This window comes from Lynx rufus, unplaced genomic scaffold, assembly GCF_022079265.1.
Source record: "Lynx rufus isolate CCGP_SWC_20201006 ecotype Redwood Valley unplaced genomic scaffold, mLynRuf1.p SCAF_18, whole genome shotgun sequence".
Classification (NCBI taxonomy): Eukaryota; Metazoa; Chordata; class Mammalia; order Carnivora; family Felidae; genus Lynx; species Lynx rufus.
This window is the reverse complement of record NW_025814832.1, coordinates 35,367,828-35,386,015: the sequence shown is the minus strand read 5'-3', so window position 1 is coordinate 35,386,015 and position 18,188 is coordinate 35,367,828. Positions and strand designations below refer to the sequence as shown.

At 52.7% G+C, this 18,188-nt stretch overlaps 1 protein-coding gene across 1 annotated transcript in view; it reads right to left on the bottom strand.

Annotated features, from left to right (window-relative positions):
* Positions 1–3,191: 3,191 nt before the first annotated feature.
* The window catches only part of FAM20A (FAM20A golgi associated secretory pathway pseudokinase), a 49,831-nt gene continuing 34,834 nt past the window's right edge, over positions 3,192–18,188 (bottom strand). Inside the window, exons 2-11 of the mRNA XM_047081610.1 lie at positions 16,767–16,951; positions 15,985–16,035; positions 14,364–14,442; positions 8,820–8,912; positions 7,922–8,037; positions 7,059–7,239; positions 6,010–6,119; positions 5,540–5,621; positions 5,015–5,074; positions 3,192–3,808 (exon numbers count right to left, since the gene is read on the bottom strand). Of these exons, the coding sequence (XP_046937566.1) occupies positions 3,544–3,808; positions 5,015–5,074; positions 5,540–5,621; positions 6,010–6,119; positions 7,059–7,239; positions 7,922–8,037; positions 8,820–8,912; positions 14,364–14,442; positions 15,985–16,035; positions 16,767–16,951 (1,222 nt within the window). The 3' untranslated portion in view covers positions 3,192–3,543. The remainder of the gene's footprint in view (positions 3,809–5,014; positions 5,075–5,539; positions 5,622–6,009; positions 6,120–7,058; positions 7,240–7,921; positions 8,038–8,819; positions 8,913–14,363; positions 14,443–15,984; positions 16,036–16,766; positions 16,952–18,188) is intronic.

Below are 18,188 nucleotides of genomic sequence, written 5' to 3'. Positions count from 1 at the left end.
AATCTGAAACAGACTCCAGGCTCTGAGCTGTCAGCACAGAGCCTGATGTGGGGCTCGAACCCACGAACCGTGAGATCATGACCTGAGCCGAAGTCGGACGTTCAACTGACTGAGCCACCCAGGCTTCCCCAGATGATCATTTTCTTAATCCTGCTTTATCGCTGGTCATGGATTAATAACGGAATCCTTTCTTGTATTTTTGTTAGGCCCCGGCACTGTGTTTCTAGACGGCTAAAACAGCACCGAAATGCAAAGGCCACATCGCCATTTAATGCTCCCCCTAAAGTGAGCTATCCTAACCACTACCAGTAAAAAGGGAAAATCTTAAACCTCTCCCTTCTTACCCTGTGGAACTTTCACATAGAGATCGGTATTGTTGTGTACGTTTAAAGTTTAAATTTGTTAACGTAAGTTCAGAGCTGTGACTTCATCCCGAGTCAACCTAAAACCCAAACCACTAGCGAGTGTAATCTTTTTTGTTCTGTGCCAAGTTCTGCCAATTTAGCTTAAGTAGCTTTGTGATTCTCCAAGTCGCCACTAGATGGAGACCTTTTTTTTTAATCATCTTGGTTAATCAGTTACACAGTTGGTCCTTGTATATTCGTGGTGTTGTATTTGTGAATTCTGCAGATCTGCCTACCGGCTAAAATTTGTGGCCCCCCCCCCCCCAAGTCGGTACACGGAGCACCTTCCCTGTCACTCGGGGACATGGGCGGAGGGGCAAAGACTTTGATTCTCCCAACATGCGGGTGCCCAGCTGGGCTTGAACAAAGGGGTGCTCTGCCTTCTGGTTTCGGCTCTCACACTGTCATCACATGTCTGTTTCACGGTGTGTTTAGTGCTACTCTGGCAGTTTCGCGCTTTCTGTTGGTGACTGCACCATTTGAAATGGCCCCCAGGTGTAGTGCTGAAGTGCTAACTGGTGTTCCTAAGGGCGAGAAAGCCGTGATGGGCGTCTGGTGGGGAAAGGAAGTGTATTAAGCCGCTTCTTTCAGGCCTGAGCTGCAGTGCTGTTGGCCACAAGTTCGGTGTTGTAAACCGACAACGCATAGGGTGGTGTCTTCAACACACGAGTCAAGATTATGTATTGAGTTGTTTACAGAAGTGTCGCCGCTAGAGGCTCCTGGGAATCTACCCCCTGTGTGTCCTCTAGGAGCGGATGATTCAGTCTCCACCAATTTGGCGTCTGCGGAGACTTTAGAGACCGTAAAACTACCACGAGTAAGAGAACCCACTGCACTTTCTCCGGTCTTCGAGCTCCGATTGTCCTCCCGGCTTTTGCGCAGGCTCAAACAAATTCCTTCCAACCCCTTCCTCTCCCAATTCATGTACTGTACAGTGTCCTTTCAGTTTTCAGTTCGTTGTCCATAGTAACGTGAAAAGTTTTTACAAAGAGAGGGGAGAATTTTTGTGTTAGGGGAAGTTGAACAGTGGCCCAGAATGGACATGTTGGAAGAACCTGACCATCGTAAGAGAGGAGCCTTTTTGCTTTCTGGTATTTTTGACATTGATGGAGCCTTGTCCTCCCCGTCAGTGAAAAAATAATGGAGCGTTGAAGCAAATAATTAGATCTCTCTGTACTCTACGTATTGTAGTCAAACTGATTGCTGTTACTCTTGGTTTGTAAAATGCACCAAAATTTATCATAGGCCATTCTCACACCAGCGCACTGTCCTCAACGTGGCTGGGTTTGACATGGGGCTGTGGCTTGCCTTCCGCAGGCTCTGCAGCTCGACATCCCAGACTGTTCTGTGCTATTCTTGGAACATCTTTGCCTGCATATTTTTTTCTGCCATCCTGTGTGCGGTGACCTGGTCCCTCTACCCAAAGGAAACCCTGTGTTGAAGTAGGAGACAGTCCATCAGGTGGGAAACCCTGAGCAGTAGTAGAGCCCTACCGTGATGGAAGTCTCTGGGGTGAAAGTTCTACGAAAGGGTTCATTTTCTCCGAAAACAAACACAACTTCAGACTGCCATACCGTTGGGTTTCTGTGTCACAGTGGGAAGAACACCCGGGAGTTGGTTTAAATCATTCACTGGTGTGATTTGAGTTAATCTCTCTGAGACCATTTTTTCCTGTATACATTGGAGGGTCAGGGGTTCCCCCTGTGTGTTCGGGAGTCTCAGAAACCTGTTTGTTGGCTCTCCTAACCCAAGCTCAGCGAATGTCACAGAGACCCAGGTTTACGGGTACCAGCTGGGTCAGAAAGACCCGTGTCACTGTCCAGTGAGGAGGGCTTGGGTGACCTTTCCGGTTCCTGACCTGGGACCTGCTTCACTGACAGCTTTCAAGTCCCCCTCCCACCCCCCCTCACATTTCTAGAATTGGAATCTCTGGCCTCAGAGAAGTTGATGTGATCAAGGCAGCCATTTTTACCTGTGGACGGACTGATCACTCCCACAGGAGGACTACGTTCCTGTCATTTGGGTTTTCAGACCTGACTTAGGGCACGTGAGACAGAGCCTCTGGTGACAGGCCTCTCCGATGTGGGCGAGTCAGTAGGGAGAAAGCTGAGGGGATGCGACCCCTATCTACTCAACTTCTAAGGGAGGCTTCGAAAGTCAACTCAATTTAGTCCTTTTTGGATAAAGCAGCTGGGGAGGGGCGTCCAGAGCGTCAGACCTGGTCCAGAGAGCCCCCTGCCTCTCGGGAACCAGGAGGGTGACGGGTTCTGGGATCTTCTGGAAAAGAGGATTGTGGGGGAGGGGTGGGCCCCGGCTTTTCTCCTGCCGGAGTACAGGCTCACGCACGTGCCGGGCCCATTCCGGTGCCGTTCCCCCTTCGGGACGGCCCTGCTTTTCCCTTCACTGAAGTTCCTTCTATTGTTGCCGGACGCTAATTTTGACATACCTGACGTCCTTTCACTTGAGATTTAAATACTCTTCAGATTGAACACATCCCCTTTCAGATAGTCTGAGCAAATTCCTATGTTCTTTCTACCTCTCGTAATAACGTTGGAGAAACTACTTTTGGACCAGCCAGCCAGGGATTATTCTATTCACTTGGGCCACAGTGACTGGGACATAAATAGAAAGGGTTAGGTCTACTTTGAACCGGTTGGAGAGCTACCATTTTTAGATTTTTTTTTTTTTTTTTTTGTCTGCTTGTGAGATGCCAGGTATTTTATCTGGATCAGAAATTATCCTTGTAGATATTCTAAGGATCTGGAGGTCAGCTAGGTGCCACTGGTGCCCTTTTATTTTATTTGTTCTACCCTTTTCCCGGGGACAAGGCTTCCCGGCCTTCCAAGCCCGACTCCTGTCCAGATTCCCCTGGTGGGTTCAGGAGCTGGTCTGTGGCCTTGACGAAGCAGTGCCTTCTGGGAAAGAGGGAGCCAAGGAGGTGCCCTAGAGAAGCAGTGCACCGAGGAAGTTCGGCGGATCCCTCTCCTTTGGGTCTTGCTCCTGTAGAATCATCCTGGTGCCCCAGGACTTCCTGACCCAGCGCCTCCCCCCTCGACGGGGGTGCGGGGAAGCCGGGGTCCGCACCCGAGTCCACCGCCGGCCGCAGGCGTCGTCCCTGACATGCGGCTTCACCCGGCCCCTAGCTTGTCGGGTTAGCCCGGCCAGAGTCCGGGGCCGACTCTCCTGTGGGGTCACTGGCTATGACGCTCTGCTCTCCGTGGGCCTCCACACACCCCTTCACTGTCTGTAGGATGATTTGGAGTCTCCGGTCCAGGGCCAGCAGGTGGGGCTCCGTGAGGACGGGGCTGAGCTCGTCTTCTAGCAAAGACTCCCGCATCACGTCACTGAGTCTGTAGTCGCCTTGGGCCAGCAGCTGCAGGTGCGAAAGCGTTTTCCTTTTTATCCTGGAAGGACAAAGTCAGAGGAGGCAAGTTAAGTAAATGCAGAGGGAAAAGCCTGCCTGAGCTCGGTTCCCCGCAAGCAGCTGTTGTAGCTGATGTCCCGGGAGCCGCCTTCCCCGGGGTCTTTTCGAGCCCATTTTCACGAAAACCAGGGAAAAGGAAATAAGCCACATTGAGTGGCATCTCAAGGAGATTTAAAGCCAACGAGAGAAGCTTCTGGCAGGTGACATGAGGAGGACGTTCGCCACCTCAAAAGCCAGGCCTCCGGGTTGTTCCTTGCCAACGTTATACGATTTCTCTGGGTCAGGTTCTTGGAGGGATGGCAATGGGGTGGAACCAATCCGGCCTTTAGGAATTTGATTTCTTCGTATGTGGGGATCCGACTTGCACTCGGATGTGTAAGCAGCTTAATTGTCCGACTGGCTTTCTCAACAGCCACTGCCTCGCCTGAGGAGGACAGGGAGGGATGGAGGGAGGCACGCTTAGGTGAAGCTAGGAAGCAGATAAAGAACATGCTTCGCTCTGAGTTTCCCAGCCGGAAATGAAAGGTGGTTTTGCTAGGCGCGCGTCCCGGGATTTCTAGTTAGATCTGGATACCGCACCTGAGCAGGTGGGCCGTTTCACGAGCCTGACCTGAGCCCCGGAGAGGTGTGGAGGTGGGTTAGACATTCTCTAGAGAACGGCGGCCGCACAGAGTCTAACTACCTCCTTTCAACCTGACGTGAGTTTATGGGACTTTTTTTTTTTTTTTTTAAGATTTTATTTTTAAGTACTCTCTACACCCAATGTGGGGCTCGAACCCCCAACCTGATCTGAGATCAAGAGTCGTGTGTTCTACCAACTGAGCCAGCCGGGCGCCCCAAGTTTATGGGATTTCCATCAGGATCTTAGACCTGTGAGCAGGTAGTAATCTGAGCTTCTGTGAGTGCTGAGCAAAGCAGAGATGTGATTAGTCCCGTTGAAGACCCAGGCTTTGCAAGAGTGAGATCTCTGAGCGGGTTAAAGATTAAAGTTGGCAACCGGAGGGTTTGCAAGCCTTGAGGTCCTCAGTCATCCTATGCTGAAAGGTGAAAGAGGCTGTTGCTGGGGACGGTTCTGGGGCTGTACCGGAAAGGAGGTCATTCTTCCCACCGGCGTCCTAGCGCACACTTGAGACCCTCAGAGCGTGAAGAGTCGCGATCGTGACCTGCCCCGGAGCTGAAAGCTTACCTGCAACACTGGGACAGCGGTGACAGGATGGAGAGTTCGTCCTGGGAGTGTCGTCCAAACCTGGAAGGGGACACGGGCTTTCAGGGTGGCCTCCTTCTTAATGGTTGCCTCTCTCCTCTACCTCAGCCTTGTTTTGACTCACAGCCCTGGGGTAAAACGCCGGGGATCGTGGTGGCTTCCTCTCCAGCCCCCTCCTCAATCAGCTCACAGAAGCCTCTGTCCAAAGATGTGCATTCATTCGTTCATTCGTTCATTCATTCCCTAACTACAGGGGACCAGGCGCTGAGGATGAACCGTGTGTTCTGCCTCCAAGACTGAACCACACGGTAAAAAAAAAAAATACGGAAAACGTGAGTCTGTTTCACTAACGCTCCCAGGTAGGAGGGGACTCTAGCGTCACTTAGCAAAGAGGAAGAGGAAAAGGAAGTGGAAGGAGTGGGGCAAGGCGGCCGGAAACGGGACAGGGGAAGGGCCTCCCGTTTGCCCCGGGCAGCCGCACCAGGGCCACGGCCTTGGCCCACTTACCCTCTGGCGTTGTCAAGGTGAATAAGGAACCCGTCATCCCCGAATTTGGTGAACATCTCGTAATGGTGACGGTCCATGTTCCCTGTGAAGGAGGGCAGACGCTGCGGACCTCTGAGCTCTCCCGGGCACGGAGGCCTGTCACCGGCTGAGGCCGGACTCCGAACCCAGGGCCACAGGCTGTTTCCCGGGGTCCTGAGTGGAGCCGCAGAGGGAGAAGGGAGCCAACCCAGGCAAGCAAGCCCTCCGGTGGGCCGTTTCCACACCGCGTGCCTGCCTCCGTGGTGACGTCCTCTCTGAAGAGGGGAGCGTGGGAACTTCTGTCGTCTGGGACCTGGGCCGCTCCCCAGCTCACTCAGTCCTCGCGCTCCAGGCTTCAACTCTTCCGCCCAAGGTCACGGCGAATCCCAGCCCAAGAGCGGGGGGGGGGGGGGGGGGCCGCTGCGGCCCAGGGCCCGAGCCCGGGGACCTACCTATCAAGAAGTCGAAGATGGCCATGTCGATGATGTTGAGGAGACGGCGGCTGCTGTTGTACGGGTAGATCTGTTTCACCGTGTCGCAGTACAACGGATTGACCTCCCACCTGAGGGGGAGAAGAAGTCCTGGGGCTGGAAGAGCCAAGATGGCAAGGTGTTGGGGGTCCTTCTCACACCTCCCCTCGCCCCCTCCGATCCCTGCCTCCCCGATCCCACCCTGGGCTGCCGGCAGGTCCTGGGCATGCGGGTGGTAGCTGGGGACACAGGAGGCCCCCGGGCAAAGACGTGGGGGGGGGGGCTGCAGACCCCACGTGGGGCGAAGAAGGTTCTGGGTCCTGAGCATCCATTCTGCTGGGCGCTATACTCCTGGCTGGGATACCGCGTGCCAGAGCCTGCAGCTCCTGTCACCGAGCCTCCTGGACCCTGGCCCTGAACCATTCGGAGCCCCCCTGCCAGGCCCCCAATTCTCTGTCACCTCTCCCTTTCCTGTGCTCCTCTGCTAGAATGCCCTCTTGTCCCTGTCCATCTGCTGGGCTCTGACCTGCCTTCACGAGTCCCCGAGGATCTGTCCTGTCCTCCAGAAACCCTTCTCCACTCACTTCTCCTCAGCAGTGGCTGGACGGAGGAACCTATGCATTCCATCACCTGCTAGAAACTGAGCGCCTGCTGTGGGCTAAGCAGGCGTCCCTCCCATGGGCTCCTCATGGGCTCGTGTGTATGACAAGCAGGTGTAGCACCGTGTTTTCATACTCAGGCTTCTTGTCTGACCACCCCACTAGGCTGGGAGCCTCCCGAGGGGAGAGCCTGGGTCTTTGGTTTCCGTACCCCCTGGCTCACAGTAGGCTCTTTGTAACTGAATCCGTGAGCGAAAGGGGGAGACGAGGCACAGCTGGTTCCAGAATCCACGTCAGGCAAATGGTCGGGGGCAGCTTCTGGGGTCCAAAAGCCAGGCTAGCCGCCAGGCCTTGGGACAGGGACTGTAGCCACTGTCAGGGACAAGCCTGGAGGGCCGGGGGCAGGCCACTGTGGCCAGGGGGCCAACTCACTCCTCTTTTCCTGCCAGCGAGTAGGAGCGGATCCAGGGGTTGGGCACAGACAGCCTGGGGGCCAGGTTGAGGGACGGCAGGAAGGCGGAGAGGGAGCCCTCCAGCAGGTGCGGGTTACCGCAGACGGCGTATTCAGTCTTGCACATGTATGGGCACTTGGCAAAGAAGCACACGTTGCTGGCTGGAGGGTGCGGAGGAGAGAGAGGACTAAGAGAAGGGGGCAAGGCCATTTTCCAGCGCCCCCCCCCCCCCACCTCCCAAATCCTCTAGGAGGGAAGGGAAACCCTGAACTCACAGCTTGGGAAGAGGCAGAAGAAGAAAATATTGCATTTCCAGATGTCAGGGCTTGTGAATGCTTTTTTTTTTTTTCTATTTATTTATTTTGAGAGAGAGAGACAGAGCCAGCGGGGGAGGGGCAGAGAGAGAGAGAAAGAGAGACGGGGAGAGAGAGAGAGAATCCCAAGCAGACTCCATGCTGTCAGCTCAGAGCCTGAGGCAGGGCCCGAACCCACAAAGCATGAGACCGTGAGCTGAGCCGAAACCCAACAGTCGGACGCTTAACCGACTGAGCCTCCCAGGCGCCCCTTGAATGCTTTTAGACTGGGGATGCTGGGTACCAATTTTCAAATGTCGCAGGACAGAGGAAGCGTGGGACCCCGCCTCCCGGCGTCCCATCCGTGTGATTAGAATGCTCTTTGTTTGCATGGGTAACATCTGATGCCGGGGAGGCTGGCGCTGTAGCTCACGCCCACACAGCCTGCTCGGCATCTCACATGCGTGATGCTCGGGGGCACCAGGGGGGAGCGTCCGCGGGCAGCATATACCCATCCCGGTGGCAAACCCTGCTCCGGCCAGTACTCCACCTGGAGAGACGAAGAAAACACTCTGCAGGATTTCATTCTTGGTGACCTCTAGGATTTCCTTGGTGACATTGACTAGCCTCCCCACTGTGGGTGGCACTCGTCGGAAGTCCAGAATCCTGAAAGAGACAAAGCCTTGCTCAGGGAGGGCGGTGGTGGCCCGCTGGACGTCGACTGCCATTCCCGACCACGGCCAGCCGAGGGCGCTCTGCGCTACTGAGCTGACCGTGCCCAGGGCAAACCCGTATCGGAAGGGGTGGCAAAGGAATCCCGATTCCGGCAGGCCTCCTGGGCAAGCCTTCGCACAACGCAGGCCGTGTCCTAGGTCAGAGCTTCTCGCATTTCCATGTACGTAACGAGTCACTGGCATCTCGCTCACTTGCAGGCTCTGACTCAGTGGGTCCACGGGGGAGCCCGAGATTCGGCATTTGTGAAAAGCTCCCGGGTGGTGCCCCCTGGCGGCCAGTCCACAGAACACACCTTGAGTAGCAATGCCGGGCAAAGAGGAGGGGAGGAAGTTTAGGACCGCGCTTTCACCTTTGAACATCGTTTAACTTTAAGACTCCTGGGGTACATGGGGGTGAATGCCTTTTCCCCCCGTCTCCAGAGCAGGAAACTAGAGCAAAGGGCAAGGTCAGCTCCAAGGTGGCAGCCTGAGCCTCCTGGCAGGGTTAGTTTTCTCTCTAGGTCATTCTTCTCATTACCTTAGAGACCTTGTGTTTTTCAGTGGTGGGGCTGAGTGAGGAAACGCGTTGGGTTCAAGGGCAACACTGAGGTTCACGAATGACCGGGTGCCAGAAGGAAGAAATGCCAGGGGCTTCCCACCTGGGGGTCTGCCCAGCGCCCCTCTCTGGCGGTCAGCCCTCCAAGTCCACGCCACGTCCCCGGGGCCCGGCCCTACCTGTCCAGGTGGAAAGCTGCAATCTCAGCGTTGTGTCTCTGGAAGTCGATGAAATAGAAGAAGTCGGCGGGTGTCTCTTCATGTCGCTGCTGTCTGGAAGGAAGGGAGGAGTCACGCCCTGGACTCAGACTTCAGCGGGAGCCTGAGAAGAGAGCTGAGAAGCGTGATCGCAGGGAAGGGGAAACATGCTTTCATGCTTTTAAGGTCCGTGTGCATGACGGAGCGGGACACCACGGTCGGCCTGCGGCTCCCTGCGCCGGGAGCAGACCTGCAGGATTCTCCCCGGAGCTTGTCCGGCAGGCACTCCCCCTACCAGGTCTCCTGTTTGAGCAACTTTGGAGACAGCGGCTGATTCTTTTAAAAAGTAGTTGAGTCCAGGGGTGCCTGGGTGGCCTAGTCGGTGAAGCGTCCGACTTCGGCTCAGATCATCTCCCGGTTTGTGGGTTCGAGCCCCACATCGGGCTCTGTGCTGACGGCTCGGAGCCTGCAGCCTGCTTCGGGTTCTGTGTCTCCCTCTCTCTCTGCCCCTCCCCAACTTGCGCCTGTGCACTCTCTCTCAAAAATAAATAAATAAAAAAAAAATTTTTTTTTAAAAAGTAGTTGGGTCCGGAAGAAAGACAGACATCCTTCAGCAGGTGTAAACAGAAGAGAACGAGCGGCTGGCACAGACCCAGGTGTCAAGGGTTAGGGGTAGACGAGTAGGCGGGGCGGTATAACAGGAACAGTGCCCTAGGGTTATTATTTTTTTTTTAATTTTTTTTTAACGTTTATTTATTTTTGAGACAGAGAGAGACAGAGCATGAACGGGGGAGGGTCAGAGAGAGGGAGACACAGAATCCGAAACAGGCTCCAGGCTCTGAGCTGTCAGCACAGAGCCCGACGCGGGGCTCGAACTCACGGACAGTGAGATCATGACCTGAGACGAAGTCGGCCGCTTAACCGACTGAGCCACCCAGGCGCCCCGGGTTATTATGGTTTAGTACAACTGATATTGAAGAACAGAGAGGGTCCAGGTCTTAGAGTGACAGGCGTGAGTGATCGAGCCTGTCCCCTCAGAGAAACCTCAGCTGGGTCCTGAGAGTGAGCCCAGCCAGAGGCTCGAGGGAGGCTGGTGCAGAGGAAATTGATTTATGTACATTTTAAAATTTCTAACGGATTCCTGAAAAGCGACAGCCTGCCCGGGTGTGACGGGCCGGCTGGTGTGTGTGTTCAGGAAGGTGCCTTGCGGTCATCACGGGCAGCCTGGGTGACCTGCCTCGACGCTAAGATACAGAAGGACGAAGACCTTTGAGCAATCGTATCATCCATCGTGTGGGACCGCGAGAGAGCTGCAGAGGCCATCCACAGGTAAATAAGCACAGTGTTGCAGAAAGCTGTAAACACACAGCCCCAGCAATTGAAATAGTGACGTGCGCTTTGCCAAGAAACACAAGTCCTAGAAACCACAGCGAGAGGCTGCCCAGAAGCAGGGATTCTATTTAAAAAGGGCGCAGCCACATTTAGTGGACCGGCCTCGGTGCCCAGGCCTGCCCCGCATCTCCTCACCAGCGTCGCCTCTGGATGTCTGGGCAGCAAGGACCGTCCGTGTGTCCCAGGCTCCAAATTTTAATTCCTGGAGAATATCCAGAAGAATACATCCAGGCATCCATCCCTAAGATTACACAATCTTCCGGCCCTTTCTAGAATTTTCTAAAGCATCTTTTCCCTGTTTTTGTAAGGCATATCTAGATGTGATTTTAAACTTGAAAATCATTTTTACCTGGGTGCTTCTCAGGCTTCGGCAAGCGGTGACGTATTTCTCAGTATATATATTGCATATATCACGTGAAAAATATAATCTTGAATTATGGTCAGAATTGAAATCATCTGAAGACGTTTTTAAGAAGGGACAAATGTTTTTTTTTTTTTTTTTACTGTAAGTTACATGGAGAAATAAACGCATGCTTTTCCAAGGAAAACATTTTAAACGATGCTGTTTGGGTTTGGACTAAATTGCGTACAGATGCACATTTGCACTTTGTGTTACGGCGTAAGAATAGACACAATGTTGGAAACTTTTGCGTTACGCTCAGAGAGATAACCCTGTTCGTTTGAACAGTCTTTGTATTTTGTTTGTTAAGTGACGGGGCAGGCAAGTACTTCCTGTTCTTTCCTGCAGGAAAACGTGGCCCGTGTGAGTGGTTTTCGTCCCCACGTATAAAAAGTCACAGTGAACCTCATCCGCTCTATATTAGCTTTCGTTTTAAAAGCTCGCAGCCGTGCTCATGTGCCGGATAAGAATTCTGCTCTGAGAATGCAACTCGTGGAGCCGATGAGGTGAGGTGAATTTGCAGATTTCTCATCGTTTTTTTAGTTTATTTAGAGAAAGAGAGAGCCGGAGTGGGGGGAGGGGCAGAGACAGAGGGAAAGGGAGAGAGAGAATCCCAAGCAGACTCTGTGCCATCAGCACAGAGCCCGACTCAGGGTTTGATCTCACGAACCGCATGATCGTGACCTGAGCCAAAATCAAGGGTTGGACGCTTAACCAACTGAGCCACCCAGAGGCCCCAGTTTATCACTGTTTTTATGCTTCTCTTTAATGCCTTATGTTTCTACATCCGCATTCCTTCTGCCTCCTCTCTGTAACCAGTGCTCACCTCTGAGCCTGCGCTCACCCCGCATGACTAACCATAATAATCGTTTAAAGCCCTGTAATTCCCCAAACTTGGTGGCTCTGTGTTCAGCCGAGTGGTGCGACAAAGAATCACCTGCCTTCTCCTGGAGCCTTGGCTAAACCAGCCAGGTGTGCTCGCTGGAATCACTCCCTTTAAAAAGGAACACACAGGGCACCTGGGTGGCTCAGTCGGTTAAGCGTCCGACTTCAGCTCAGGTCACGATCTTGCGGTCTGTGAGTTCGAGCCCCGCGTCAGGCTCTGGGCTGATGGCTCAGAGCCTGGAGCCTGCTTCCAATTCTGTGTCTCCCTCTCTCTCTCTCTCTCTGCCCCTCCCCCATTCATGCTCTGTCTCTGTCTCAAAAATAAATAAACGTAAAAAAAAAAAAAAAAAAAAAGGAACACAATTTTCCCCCAGTATTGCTCACTGGGATCGCTCCCTCTAAAAAGGAACACAATTTTCCCCTAGTATTTTATATGCCTGAATACGAGATGAGATCCCCTCCCAAAATTGTCCCTCAGAAAAATGAACTTCTCTATACTTGATTCCTTGCCTGTTCTCAAATGACATAGCCTCCTCTTAACTTATTTTGTCAGGGATAGACTCCTTCAGCAGAGATGCCTCCATTCTGCGTTGGGTTTTATTACCGACAGAACTGGTTAAAACAGACTGGTGGCAGTGAAGGGTGTAGAACTTAACATTCTTTCAACATTGGCCCCCAACTTGACCCTGGTGACGATGATGATTGACATTAAGCATTTTGGATGAGTGATGGTTCGCTGGGTGGCTCAGTTGGTTAAGCGTCTGACTCTTGATTTTGGCTCAGGTCATGATCTCACAGTTTGTGGGATCGAGCCCCATGTTGGGCTCTGTGCTGACAGCGTGGAGGCTGCTTGGGATTCTCTCTCCCTCTCTCTCTGCCCGTCCCTTGCTCGCACTCTCTGTCTCTCTCTCTCAAAATAAATAAATAAATTTTTTTTGGATGAGCGAGGAGAGAGTCTGGAAGGAACAGGCAAGATTTCTACGAATCTACATATCGTTTTATAGGATGGGGTCTTTTTCATCAGTAAATTAAACACAGGCAGACATTCACTTGTTTCATGTACCTCTCTGATAAGTTACAGGTTGAAATTGACCAAATAACTAGGTGTTTGGATTCTCACACAGGAGCAATGGAGGATCCCCTTATGTAGCAGCGGTTCCCAAGGTCGTCTGGCCTTGGGATCACAGGGGGAGCTCCCAGACCAGTCCTAGTGGACTCCCGGAGGGTGGGACTCAGGCATCAGGCTATTTATTTATTTATTTATTTTTGAGACAGAGAGAGACACAGCATGAACGGGGGAGGATCAGAGAGAGAGGGAGACACAGAATCTGAAACAGGCTCCAGGCTCTGAGCTGTCAGCACAGAGCCCGACGCGGGGCTCGAAGTCAGGAACCGTGAGACTGTGATCTGAGCTGAAGTGAGACGCTGAACCGACTGAGCCACCCAGGCGCCCCAGGCATCAGGATGTTTAAGGGTCCCCAAGTGATCCCAGTGTACACAGAAGCTCTCTTTAAAGGGGTGTTTTGCCAAAGCAATGCACGTACTAAGGCCTGTCCATTGCCAGAAGGTTTGGACTCCAAGTCAGTCTAATTGGATCCCCTCGAAGACAGTGCTTTCTGGCAGAAAGCATGACCTGGGTAACGGGAACCCCCCTTGGGCCATTTTCCCTTGTGCGTGTCATCTGCAGGAGGGACAGTGTCGCCTCAAAAGTCCCCAGTCTTTGAGCTATAGACCCTTTGGGGCCAGGAATCCATATGCACCCCAAGCTCTGTCTGTAGACTGCATAGTATTTCGCCCACACATCTGCGCCACAGTATTTTATTTTATTTTATTTTTTCTCTTTTTTTTTTTTTTAATTTTTTTTTTTTCAACGTTTATTTATTTTGGGACAGAGAGAGACAGAGCATGAACGGGGGAGGGGCAGAGAGAGAGGGAGACACAGAATCAGAAACAGGCTCCAGGCTCCGAGCCATCAGCCCAGAGCCTGACGCGGGGCTCGAACTCACGGACCGCGAGATCGTGACCTGGCTGAAGTCGGGCGCTTAACCGACTGCGCCACCCAGGCGCCCCTGCGCCACAGTATTTTAAAGACATGTATGTGCTGTTGTTAGGAATAAAACCGAAATTAACGTTAAGGTGTAATTTTCTCCCTAGCACCTTTCTTCATTGTCTAGTTTCTCAGTTATCTATAAAGTAGACTTTGTGAGGGTCCTGGGCCTGGAAACAAAAGTGGGGATCGAGTATAGAGGTGCAGTGGGAATTCTGCGAGCCAGCCGTCTGGGTTTGAATCCCAGTTCCGCTGCCTGCAGCAGGGAGGTTGGGGCAAGGTGGCCCCTCTGTGACAGTCCCTGGCCCATAAGCCTATTGATGACCCAAGATCCAATCAGGTAAAGCACGTGGCCTAGATACGATCAACGACCTGATCAAGACTGCCTTTTAGGGGCGCCTGGGTGGCTCAGTCGGTTAAGTGGCCGACTTCGGCTCAGGTCACGATCTCGCGGTCCGTGAGTTCGAGCCCCGCATCGGGCTCTGTGCTGATGGCTCAGAGCCTGGAGCCTGTTTCAGATTCTGTGTCTCCCTCTCTCTCTGCCCCTCCCCCGTTCATGCTCTGTCTCTCTCTGTCTCAAAAATAAAATAAACGTTAAAAAAAAAATTTAAAAAAAAAAAAAAGACTGCCTTTTACTGTTTTTCATGATCACTAAAATCAGTTATACGCTTGGGCAGACTGCCCCCAAGAGAGCCCATAAAGGACTAGCTTGAAGATTTTAGCCCACATTTATTAATTTTTGGTCAAAACTCCCTTACGGCTGCCACAGCTGGACGTGGAGGTGAGGAAGGCAGTCACTTACCTCATGGGTTTGAACATGGCCTTCCCGAAGTCTGAGAACCTCAGAACCAGCTTGAGGTGGACCCCACTGGGTTTCACAACTGTAAGGGGGAGAAGCGGGGAGTTACCAATCCTTCTGGGCCTAACCTCGGGGCTGTGAGCCTTTGTTCACTCAAAAAACCCAGCTGATTTCTTCTCTTGGCTCTTACTTAATAAGACCCCGAAGCCTAGCGTTTGCTTTCAAAACCTTGCAGGGTAAGGTCTAGCGTGTCAGGCCACGGAGAGTGGATCCAGGGGCTCAAGACAGTACTTTGCTGTCGTGGGAACAGGGCAGACAATGCGGGATTCCCCGGACAGACACTCACTGCAGACCCCAGAAAACGTTTTCCTAAGAAGAACCACTGTCTTCCTCTTTGTACTTCCGTCCCAATGGATTCTGGTTGTGCCACCTGTTACATTGCACTGGGCGAGTTTATCTACATCTCTTTCCATTCGACACTGCATACCTGGGTGAGACGGGGTCTGGTGAGTACGACACCTGCGGGGGCACCTCCGTCACCCTGAGCTGAGCGCTGCCTCCAGGGATGTCATGGAGCCCTTCACACACTTTGCCCCATCCTGGCCTTGCTATAAGCCCCGTGACAGTTGGGACAACGACTTGCTCAACCTTTGTCTTCTATCAGATGGCAAAGGGCAGGTGCCAAACTAAAGGAAAGGGGAGCCCCGGGCCCTACAAACTTTCTTCCAAACCTTTGTCACATCATGACTTACACGGGGATTTCCCTGTTGGGTAAGTATTGCCGTCAATGCGTGAGGTTACTCATCGCTGGTGGTGACTGGCCTGTGGGCCTCGGTGTCCGGCCCAGACCTGCCCACGCTGAGGGCTGGGGATTCCGGTGTCCAGGCACGCCTGTACCCAATTCATAGCACCCTGGGAGGGGCTATAGCTCACATTTATCTTTTTGATTCTTTTCATCATTTACCCCGGTGGGTCTCAACTTTGGGTACATTAGAAGCACCCGGAGGGCTTCAAAATTCTGCTGCCTGGGGATCACCCCATACAACTGAATTAAAATCTCCTGGGGGGGAGGTCAGTACACGGTACCTTTTAAAGCTCTCTGGGCAACTCTAGTACGGGGCCAGCTTGAGAACCGACGATGTTGTTAATTTCCAGATTCCGATTCAGAAAAGCAGAGTGGGGACGGAAATTTTGCATCCCTGTTCTATTTTTATTTTTTTTAAGCAGGCTTCGGGCCCAGCGCAGAGCCCAGCTGGGGCTTGAACTCATAACCCTGAGATCGAGGCCTGAGCTGAGATAAATGGTTGGATGCTTAACTGACTGAGCCACCCAGGCACCCCGACATTTTGCATTCCTAGCAAGCTCCTTGATGATGCAGGGACCCCAGGCTCACCAGCAGGGCCTGGTAACTGTCCCTCTTAAAATCCCTTTTCTTTTGTGTGGGTGGATGGGTGGGGGAAAATGTCGCGTTCTCAGAGATTAGGCAGAGAGAGTCATGCTCCAACTTCCGACCAGAAGTGGACCACAGAGTGGACGATGGGCCCCCCCTGTTGTTGCCAAATCTTGGGGTTCACGGGGCTGTGGAGGGGAGGGGGCTGGACAGAGGCGGGGCCGGGCCACTTACTCTGGGTGCAGTCACAAGCCCCAAGCAGGGCTTTCTCGTCCTGACTGTAATCTGCAAAGAAGGAAAAGGGCAGTGAGAACATCCAGGCTTGTTCCTGGAAGAGCCCACCACACAGGGCCCTCGACTCTGGTTTAGACCGCAGTGGGGGAGACGGTGAGGCGGCCCAGGGGGCCCTCACCCACTCAGCAGGGCACGTCCCGGGGACCCAGCTGGCTGCAGCCTCCACCCTGCTCCGTCCCAGGGCCCGTGCCCTCTAGCCCTTCAGCGGGTACTCGAGCAGCGCCTGGGTGAGTGAAGGATGCTAGTCTGGTCTCTGCTAGAAACTGGACTGTTGGAGTGCTTGAGAGCCCAGACCTGGGACACAGCAGGTCTGTGTTTGAATCCCAGCGCCACCACGGGGTCTTTGGCTGAGCTGATTAACCTCTCTGAGTCTCAGTTTCCCCGCCTGTAAAATGGCCATGATAAGGTCTACGTCACGTAGTCACTGTATGAAAGATCGTCGACAGGTTCCAAAGGAGCGTCCAATAAATGGCAGCAAAACCACCATCCTTGAAGCGTGTGGAAACTCTTAGGGCTCTCTGATGGGGTGGTGAGGCGATCAGAATGCAAAGAGGTCTTTCAAAGGGGGAAAGGATCAATGGCTAGCCTTTCCTTCTTCTTACCTATCAGGTGTCAAGAGTCAACCCTTTAAGATTTCACGCTAGAGCCCAGCCTGACATGGTTTACGCAGCTTCTCTGGGAGGAAGTCAAGGCGTCCCACAAGGCGACCCTGTGAGTCTCACCAGCGCTGATGGTGGGAGAGCGCCTCATGTCCTGGAGGAGTTGGCGGACGACAGGGCTGGACCGGGGGTACAGCCCGTGGCGGCTGATCCCCAGGTGGAACCGGATCCAGCTGGCGTCAAGTTGGAGCTGTAGTGGCGCGTCCAGGGAGGTAAGGTTGAGCTGTTCTTGGTACATCTTGTGCCGCCTGAAAGGGCAGAGAGAGTTTTGTTCTGTTTCAGTTGGGCTACGAGAAGGCAGAGACTTGCGAGAGCACCGTGTCTGGGCTCTCTATTCATTCTTTCATTCATTCAGCAGCAGTATTAAGCGCCCACTGTGTACCCGGCCTTTTGCTGTGCTTAGGATACCTTGGCGGGGTGGGGGTGGGGGAGCAAAACGGGCACACGCCTTCCTTGCCCTCTGAGCGCTTACGATCTAGCGAGTGCAACAGGTGCATGGTTACGCAGTGTCATACACAAACACACAAATACCTAACTATAAACCATGACAACCACGGCAGAGGAAAAGAGTAGATGATGACGAGTAAAATTGGGGACTTCCTATAACTGGGGATCTCGGGGAGGTGTTCTGGGCCTCTCCTGTGCACTTTCCCATGGAAAAGTCTGTATGTTGTATTTCCCCACTATTTTCTGACCTTTGGAGAGAAGGAAGTGAATGGAGGGCAAGGATCCCTTAAGTAGAGATAGATTAGACGATAGATTAAACGATGAGTCATATAGGAAAAGAAGAATTAATTAGCCATTTACTGTTGGCCCACTCAAAAGCTTTTTCTACCAGGGTACAAATAAAAACCAATGCCAGTGCCCTACGGAGGCCAAGAGTCTAGTTTGGGAGACAAGTTGTAGGTCTGTGAAATCATGGGAGCCAAATAGAAGGCAGTTATAAGTTGACTGCTAGATATGTGGCTCAGACTACCCCCTCGCTCCCAATATTTTGGAGAAGGGAAAGACTGGTCAGAGGAAGACAATCGGGGAGGAAGGTGGACTTCAGCTTGATCCTAATGAATGGGGGGCGTTTGGATTGAATGGGGTATTACAGGGGTGCGCGAGGAGAGGCCGGCGGGCGACAGGTGTATCTAAGGATTAGAGAGGGAGGCATTATTTCAACAGATGGTTGAATAAAAAGGTGGAGGCTTCCAGTTGGAAGGCAGAGCAAATTAGCATGATGTCACCTGGCGAGGAGACGCTGACTGCAGGGGAACGTGGGATTTTGGGGGCAGGAAAATGGTGCTCCTCTATGTGCATATTTCTCAAGCTGATGCCACACCTCTGAGGTCTGTGATGGGTTGGTGTGGGTTTTTAAAACATTTTTTTTGCTATGATTTTTGAGTTCTGAATTCTGTCATTGTGAATTCTGTTAAGAATAAAGCATCCAGTAATGTAGCCGAGTCAACATTGACTCACTGTTTTGTTTTTTTTTTTTTT